The sequence below is a fragment of the Gavialis gangeticus genome, unplaced genomic scaffold (assembly GCF_001723915.1).
Source record: "Gavialis gangeticus isolate Ggan-Ray unplaced genomic scaffold, GavGan_comp1, whole genome shotgun sequence".
NCBI classification, from domain to species: domain Eukaryota; kingdom Metazoa; phylum Chordata; order Crocodylia; family Gavialidae; genus Gavialis; species Gavialis gangeticus.
In genome coordinates, this window is record NW_017728973.1 from 876,100 (window position 1) to 884,773 (window position 8,674).

Here is an 8,674-nt window from a genome sequence, read left to right on the forward strand (position 1 = left end):
AGGGGACTGAAATAGATGCAAATAATTAGACGCGTGGCTGGGGTTAGCTATAATGAAAGATCAAGAATCATAGAAAAATAGGGCTTGAAGGGACTTCCAGAGGTCATCTAGTCCATCCCTGGTCAGGGATGGGATCATCCCTATCCAAACTATCCTATACAAATCCACTGTCTAACCTATTAGTAAAATGATAGTCAACTCTGATGCCACCACAAGGCCTGATATGCCATAGGTAAAGCACGGAGACAACAGTGGCCAATATACATTTAACAAAATCCGAGGAAGAGGGCCATGCCCCCAAGTATAGTCTGTGGAGGGTTTTGCCTTCTTCTATACCAGTATGACCATGGCTTAAAATTCCTTCCTGACCCCAAATATGGTGATTTGATTTAACCCTGAGTGGAGGGGCAAGACCATCTAGCTAGGAATCCCTGGGTTTTAGTCCCAACTGGAGGAATGCTAAACCCCAGTCACAATCTCCAACCTTAGCTGCAGCTAATGCCCAGTGCTTCTAAGAGAGGCAAGAAAAAACCCTGTGTCATGTAGCAACAAGAGAGGGGGAAAAATCTTCCCAGCCCCATGTGGCAACCAACAAAGCCCATAAGTATGAGAACTACCTTCAGTATAACACTGGCACAACTACTCTTAGATCAACTCTGACTAATCCTGCCCAACCTCTTCTTGAACATCTCCAACAATAGAGAATTCCACAACTTCCCTAGGGAGCCTATTCCACTGCCTGACTGTCCTAACAGTGAAGACACTTTCCCTAATATCCAAACTAAACCTACTTTACTGCAACTTTAAGTCTTTAGTCCGTGTCTATGGTCTGTAGCAAGAGGGAAAACGTGTTTTCCCTCTTCTTTATGATAGCCCTTCAGCTATTTGAGGACTGCTGTTATGTCCCTTCATGAAACCCTTTTCCACAAGCTGAATATACCTATTTCCTTCAACCTCTCCTTGTATAACTTGCCTGCCAAATCCTTTATCGTTTTGTTGGCTACCTCTGGACTCTCCCTAACTTCTCCATGTCCTTTTTAAAATGCAGAGCCCAAAACTACAGACAGCACTCTAGATGAAGCATAACCAATGCCAAGTAAAAGGCACTGTTACCTCCCATGTCTTGCACCTAATGCTTTTATTGATGCAGCCCAAAACTGTATTTGCCTTGTGTGCAGCTGTAGACTGATATTAAATCTGTGATCCATCAACACTCCCAGATCCTTCTCCATAGTGCTGCCATTCAGCCAGATGTCACCCATTTTGTATCTGTGTTTTATTTATTCTTCCTGAGGGGGAGCACCTGGCATTTGTCCATATTGAACTTCATCCTGTTAGCTCTAGCTCAGCTTTCCAGTCTTTCAAGATCCTTCTGAATTGTGCTCCTGTCCTCCAATGTGTTTGTGTGCCTTCCCTGTTTCATGCTGTTTGCAGATTTGCTCAAGTCTCTGTCTATTCCAGCATCCAAGCCATTAACAGACGCATTGAACAGCACTGGGCCCAGGAAACCTCCAAACCCTCCTGCCTGCCATTCTGACAGGCATCTGTTTATAATTACCCTTTGCTCGTGGCTTTCCAAACCAGTTGTCTGTCCACCTTTAGTAGTTTTGTCTAGTCCACATTTCTCCAGTTTATTTATAAGAAGGTCATGCAGGACCTTGTCAAAAGCCTTGGTGAAGTTTAGATGCACCATATCCACTGCATTCCCTTCATCCATCTAAGTAGTTAGTTTTATGAAAGACAAGTAGGTTCATTGACAGCTTCTTGGCATTCCTCACAGTGGCTGCTGGGAAAACAATCTCCCCCCTTCCTCAGTCTTTGGGCTGGGACTGTGTGCGTGGGTGTGCATGCATGAATGTATGCAGGCCCATATGTGTGCATATACATGGAGCACCTGACACAGGGACGCCTGATCTTGGTGGGTTTATTGTTGTGGATTTTGCTGGGAACCACAGATGCTCAGATCTGCCCAGAGGGCATGGGAGTTTATTCCCTCCCAGAGTCCTGAACTTGTCTGGGATGTTTACATAACGTCCTTTGCACTGATTACATGTCTCTGGAGCAGCTCTGCAAACTGTAACAGCTTGAATCTCTTGTACTCTAGCATTTGCTGCTGGCTCCATCGGATGTCGCTGGCTGGGGAACCTTCATCAAGGAATCTGTGCAGAAGAATGAATTCATCTCTGAGTACTGTGGTGAGGTTAGTTTTTCTGTCCCTTTTGCTGGGAACATGGGTGCTGCTCTGAAGGGCTGTGGAGTCAGACACATTTTTTAGAGGCAATGCATAAAATGCTTGGTTCTCCCTCCAGCGTAGAACTGTTAATGGAGCCCCAGTTCAGCCTGCAACAGTACCTACTCTGCAGCACACCTACAGCACAACTTACTGAGCAGCCCCTTTTTAAGGCTTGTGGTTCAGAGTTCCCATACAACCTATTCAAAAGGGACTTTTAGCAGAATTTGACCAGCTTTACTTTTGTTTAGCTGAAACACAGGTGCTTAATATCAAATTGAGCATGTATCAGGCTTAAAGAAATACCATGTTTACTCACATACCACATGCACCCTTTACTCAAAAATCAGGCCTCCAAAATTAGTGTGCATCTTAAGCAGGGGAGCTGATTTTTGCACTGGAATTGAAGCATGGTGTTGCTGTAATGGCTGCCAGGGGTGCCCTTTTCAGCTAGGGAGGGAGTACAGTTTCCAGCCTCACAGTTTTAACCTTTCAAAAGCCCACTGACAAATTGGCAGTAGTTTTTGGTTGAGGAGCCAAAAGCTGCTGCCAATTTGACAGCAGCTGTAATAAGCTAAAATTACATCACCTTTTGCTGAGCAGTGATGATGAGGATTGAGCCAGTATGGTCAGGATTCAGCTGGCTCTGGAAAAATCTTTTTTTTCTTTGCTCTGCCTTCCCAAAACAAGATGGGTGTCTTGTTTGGGGGCATGTGATATGCAAGAAAATATGGTAATGTTGTCATCTTCTGCTTAGTTCCTGGAGCAAGGCAGAGGCCTAAGGACTGTAGAGCTGTGCTCTGTGCCCAGATGTGCCACAGAGTTCTGACCTTGGACTAGGATTTTGAAAAATGGCCTCTGATTGGAGGACCCAGCTTGAAAGTATGTGGTACTGATAGACAGATGGTACTGAGCACCTGATAATCTAAGTAACATGGAGAGGGGAAGGGAGGTTGCATTGAAAAAATCAGACTTAAGCTTAAGCCCCTATGGGTCTGACTTTTCCTTTTGGGGCCACTTAACAAACTGGGGGGCTTGACTCTCTGAGCCTCAGCTTCCCTGCCAGTTTGTTTCAGGAGTAAGTTGGCTCCTAGATGCTCAGAAGAAACTGCAGAAGGGTATTGCTTAGCATGAGTCTAGCATGGAACCAGGCTTTACTTCCACAGCAGCAGCTGAATGTAAAACAGGGTTATTAGCCCAGCAAACTGCCTGAAAAGGGAGATGACCCTGCTCACAGCTAGTGGCACAAGACAGGTGGGTACTCTTCTGAGAATGGTTGGCGCTCACACCTGTCCTAGCACACAAAAAGGACTGAGTGTTTCTTGCTTCTGGGAACCTGCAAGAATTTTGTCTCTTCCTGCAATTATCTCTCAGGACACTCAGCAACTGTCACACTCCTAAAACCTGCCTGTTCTTCAGCTTATTTCACAGGACGAGGCTGATCGGCGTGGAAAGGTCTATGATAAATACATGTCCAGCTTCCTCTTCAACCTCAACAATGGTAACTCTCTGGGGAGAGCTTTTGAAGTGCAGTTTATTGCACTGTTTAAGGACCTGGACTTCCTAACCTTGCCAGGCTGGGTGGTTGTGCTCTGCTGCTGGGCAAGAGCAAGCAGTGTACACGTGGTCTGCTCAGTGATTGTCTGTTGGCTGGCCCAAGCAGTACAGTTTGTATTGCCACTTTGTCTTCTCCGCTTGGAGGCCTCAGCTCCTGGATACTTTCCCTTCCCCAGCTCCAGCAATGGTCTAGGGCAGGGGTGGCCAACCTGGAGCTCCAGAGCCACATGTGGCTCCTCAGAAGTTAATATGTGTCTCCTTGAATCTTTGCACGAGCACACTGTGACTAGCTTCCATAGCTGTTATGTCACATCATAGAGCTGTCCTGGCCTAGGTGCCGGTGTTGCTTCCTGAGCCTGTGCTTTTCCTGCTTTTATGTTCTGGAGTCAGCAAGTGGGTTTGGAGGTGCTGGGCTATGTGTAAATGTGGCCAAGCTAGTGGAGTAATTGGTCCCCCACTTACTGGGTTTTGCATGAGGAAATCTTCCCTTGCCTACAGTACACAGTATGATTGACTTGCCTCAGAGTTGGAGTGGGATGGATATAGCCATGGCTGTACTTGGGGTGGTATGGCAAGCTAAGTCCCATGTTAGTGGCATCTTTACCATTGTGGAAAATTCCAAGGCACTTTCTCATTTTTTGAATAGATTTTGTGGTTGATGCCACCCGCAAAGGAAACAAGATCCGCTTTGCCAACCACTCCGTGAACCCCAATTGCTATGCTAAAGGTAGGAGCTCTGTGCCAACCTGCTGTCGGGCAGGGGCAGCTGGGAATTGCGGCAGTGACCAGCAATGTCTTTGGAGCCTTTCTGACATCTGGGAGTGCATGGCTGGTTTTGGAAGCATCCTTGGCACTGAGTGGGACTTTATACCTCTGAGCTTTGGAGGGAAGAGTTTTAAGGGAAAATATGTATATTGTACTTGCCTCTGCAGTGAGATGCTTCCCTGCTTATAAAGGCCCTGACCGGTCTTGCTAGGGCCCTGCTACTTTGTAGTGAAAGCCCATAAGCCCGTTCCAAAGAGAACTTCCAGCTCTTTCAAAGCCCTTCAGGAACCAGGAAGTGCCATTACTACCACAGGCCAGACTGACCTGTGGGGAGTCAGGGTTCTGGTGATGCCCAAATGCATGGTTTGGGCTGGAAATGCTGGGGCCTGATATCATGTCTCTTTTATCGCAGTTGTGATGGTGAATGGAGACCACCGGATAGGAATCTTTGCGAAGAGGGCCATCCAAGCAGGGGAGGAGCTCTTCTTTGATTACAGGTGATATGGGCAGCTCAGGGGAGTCTGTGGCTGGGTTTAGCTGTACCCTGTATTCACAGATTTATAACTGAGTAGTGTAGAAAAGCGACTACCTGTCAGCCTTCCTGTGTTGTAGGTACAGCCAGGCGGATGCCTTGAAATATGTCGGCATAGAGAGGGAGACGGACGTCATCTAGGCCCCTGTGGGGCAGGCCCCTGTGCACTTTGCTGCTACTGCACCTTGTAAGCAATGCCATGTTTGCTTCCATGCTTACATCATGGCTGCCCATGTTCGCGTCGCTGTGTGAGTCGTGAGTGCTGCATTCCATCCAGATGCCTGGGAGTGGAGCTATGAGGAGTGTGACAGTCGCTGCCAGATCCAAGCAGGAATCTTGCTCTAGTCCTGAGCCAGGGCAGAATTCAGTATTGTGTTTCATCAATGCTCTCCAGGGCTGACAAGAGGGGATTCCAGAAACCAGGTGGGACTGGAAGGCAGGTGACTGCATGGGAATGCTTTGAGTTTCCTTCCATCTACCAGATGCTGAAAGAACAAACCTGAGTAAGGTACAACCTGCTCGCAGCCTGTAGGGATGGTAATGCAGTGGCCCTGCCTGGCAGGGCTTGCCTTAGCAGGAAAATAGGTGGGGTGGCTGATGCCATTCCATTGAAAATTCTCCCCTGGAGCAAACGTTTGTTTCTGGTGTGTGTTTGGTGCTCTCTCTTGATTTCCTTTGCTGCTAATCAGGATGCTTGTTCACTGTTAGGAACCTTAGGGACTCTGGCCCATGCCCCAACAGCAAGGCTAAGTCAACTTGCCAGCTGTTGTGCCCACAAGGCTCTCTTCTTCCCTGCTGGCCAGAGGACAGAGACCAGATGAACCCTGTTTCTGCAATGGGGCCTTTCAATGTTATGCAATGAGTCACTTTGGTTATGGAAAGCAATTGTGCTGGGAAGAGATGAGCACATTGTTGCCAGAGGTGCAGAAGGAGTTGGCAGGGAAAATGGGATGTGAAGACAGCTAGTTCACAAGGCCCCTTCCTACCTGCCCCTACTTCTGTGCCTGCCTAGTGGCCAGGCTCAGGAAAACGATGGATGAATGTTGCCCATTTCCACTGGCTGTGCCATCTGGGCCCTCTTAATATGTCAAGACACACAAAGCTCTAGGGGAATTGGTCCAGGACCTGGGCTCTGTTCAGCCCTGATGCCCTCATTAGTCTCTGTTCTGGCTGTCACTCTCCCATTGAATGTTTCCAAGCTACTCAGAGGTGCTGTGCCTGGGGCCTTCCTGGAAGAGCCATCTAGATTGGCAGGGCCTCGTGCTGCTCTGTTCTGATGGGCATGGGCTGACCTTCTGGGGAAGCTGTTGGATGAACAATGTCCCACAGTACATGGCCCCTCTGATACAGGGAAAAGCTGAAGGAACAGATATCCTTGCTGGGAGTCAACAAGCTGGTTTAGGAAGGCCTGCTGCTCCAGAGGTATCTGGCATGGCACAGGAATGTGCTGATTAGGTGCTCTGACTGCAGCACTGAATCTGTTTCCTCAGTCCAACCTTGCTGCCGCAGCATCCAATCATGGCTTCCCTTCTCACAGTTACCAATCCTGGGTGCTGTCTGAAGCACCTTGCCAACCCATTGGCACAGCCTCCCCTTCATGGCTATGGCCTCTTCCATTGCACAGAGCTCTTCCTTGACTGCCATTGCTGTTGCCATGTTCTGAACAACATCAGCATATTGCTATTTTGGCAGTGTCTGAGCCCAAAGGCTGCCTCAGAGGCTGCCTAAGGGCTCTGTCGTGAGACCCTGTCCCAGGTGTGGAGATTGCTCTTGAGCTGAAAATGCAGGGGCTAGATCTTAGCATCCCCTGCAAAAAAAAACAAACAAGGAAGCACATTAAAATAACCCTCCCCAGCCAGCAGCTGGGACTCTTCCTCTTTCCAAGGAGCTTCTGGGTTGTAGAAACCACGTGAATCTCAGCCCCTGCTTTTCCTGTTCCTTCTCCTGCAGGCTGTGGGGGAGCTGGGAGGAGTCTTACCCCAAACAGGAAGAAATACTGGGGGAGGCACCCTCATGTCTGTATGTACAAGTACTTGGGTGTTGGGGGAGAGGCATCCAGAGTCCCAGCAACCACATGATGCAGAGGACAGGCTGTGATGAAGGGGAGCCTTCTTGCCTGGCCCCTCAGTCCTCTCCTTTCCAGACATAGTTCTGGTTCTTCCCAGCTTTTCTGGTGTATTGCTGGCATGTGGCAAACACACGCATATACAGTCAGGAGAAGGGTTTGAAGTGGACTTGGAAGAAGCTAGGGTCTACCACTAGATTCTTAGTTGTGCTGTTGCCTGCATAAGGATCTTTGAGATTGGGGTGATGGCACTAGCACATCCAGGACAGGTGGAGTTGGGCAGCAGCTGTGAGGGTGTCCCTGAGTGCACAACTGGAATTGAGCCATCAGGGACCCTCTGAGTACAATACAAGGATGGGAAGTGGAGCCTGCCTCACTGTCCAGTGCCATCAGTCTGGCATGGTAAGATAAGAATAAGGAGGTCTTTTACTGAGTGAGCACTGAGGGTGAGTCCTGAGTCAAGCACCCAGCCATGCACAGGCAACATCTCTTGTTTGTTACTAAAGATGGAGGACTGGGCTGTGATACAGGGGAGATGGGAGCCTGGGTCTAGTCCTGTGCAGATGCTTCTCCAGGCGCAGGCACGTCCAGTGCATTTAATTTTCAGGATTGGAGCTGCTGCAGCTGGCTGCTGAGGGTCCCAAGGGCTTGTCTGGGCTGTGTGCCTCCTCTCTGCTGGGGCTGCTAAGCACAGGACTTGCCCCTGGGTCTTGCTGGAGTTCAGGTCTGTTTGGAGCAGGCACTCTTGTTCTTCCTGTATCTGCCTGAAAGCCAACTCTCTCCCCTGCTTTATTATACCCTTGTCCACATGGCTGGTCCCTGCCCTCTGTGTCATTAAATGTTCCTCGGCAACTTTGGCCATATCTGCACTGCAAGAGGCTTTGTGTCTGTGGCTTGCTGCCAGTGAATTATATGCACTTTAAAAATCATGTGGCTTGTAACCTTTGTCATAATAAAGTGGTAGTGAACATCCTGTGTCCAGCCACTGCCTCTGTTCCTGTTCCCCAGAGAGGAGCTAACTTACCTGCATGCAGTCTGCAGCTTGGTCTACACATGCACTGGCCAGAAAGCTGCTGGGCCAGCAGCTCCAGAACATGATACATGGTCAGCATGGTGTCTGCTGTTCTCTGAGCAGCTGGCTTAGAGAAGGGTGAGTGAGTTGAGTGCAGCCTCTACCTGCTAACTCATTGACTAGCCCTTATTGAAGCCCCATGTTTACAGCCAGGGGAGCTGATGATGCTCTGTTTATTGTTAAGCACTAGTCTGCAGTGCTGCTTGGCTCCCCAGTCACGATCTCCAACCTTAGCTGCAGCTAATGCCCAGTGCTTCTGAGAGGCAAGAAAAAACCCTGTCATATAGCAATGAGAGGGGAAAAATCTTCTCAGCTTCATATGCCAGTCAGCTGCACTGTTACATGGGAGAGGGGAGGCTGGTGGGTAATGAGTCTGTTGGAAGACCCTGGACCAGTCCTTCAGCTAGAGCAAATCAAAGCTCCACTTTCCCTGGGGCTGTGCTGAGGAGTCCT

General features: G+C 48.9%; 1 protein-coding gene across 1 annotated transcript in view; it reads left to right on the forward strand.

Annotated features, from left to right (window-relative positions):
- The window catches only part of EZH1 (enhancer of zeste 1 polycomb repressive complex 2 subunit), a 24,272-nt gene extending 16,153 nt beyond the window's left edge, over nt 1–8,119 (forward strand). The window contains exons 16-20 of the mRNA XM_019505714.1: nt 2,105–2,200; nt 3,650–3,731; nt 4,434–4,514; nt 4,965–5,049; nt 5,165–8,119. Coding sequence (XP_019361259.1) covers nt 2,105–2,200; nt 3,650–3,731; nt 4,434–4,514; nt 4,965–5,049; nt 5,165–5,225 — 405 coding nt within the window. The 3' untranslated portion in view covers nt 5,226–8,119. The remainder of the gene's footprint in view (nt 1–2,104; nt 2,201–3,649; nt 3,732–4,433; nt 4,515–4,964; nt 5,050–5,164) is intronic.
- Nucleotides 8,120–8,674: the final 555 nt, after the last annotated feature.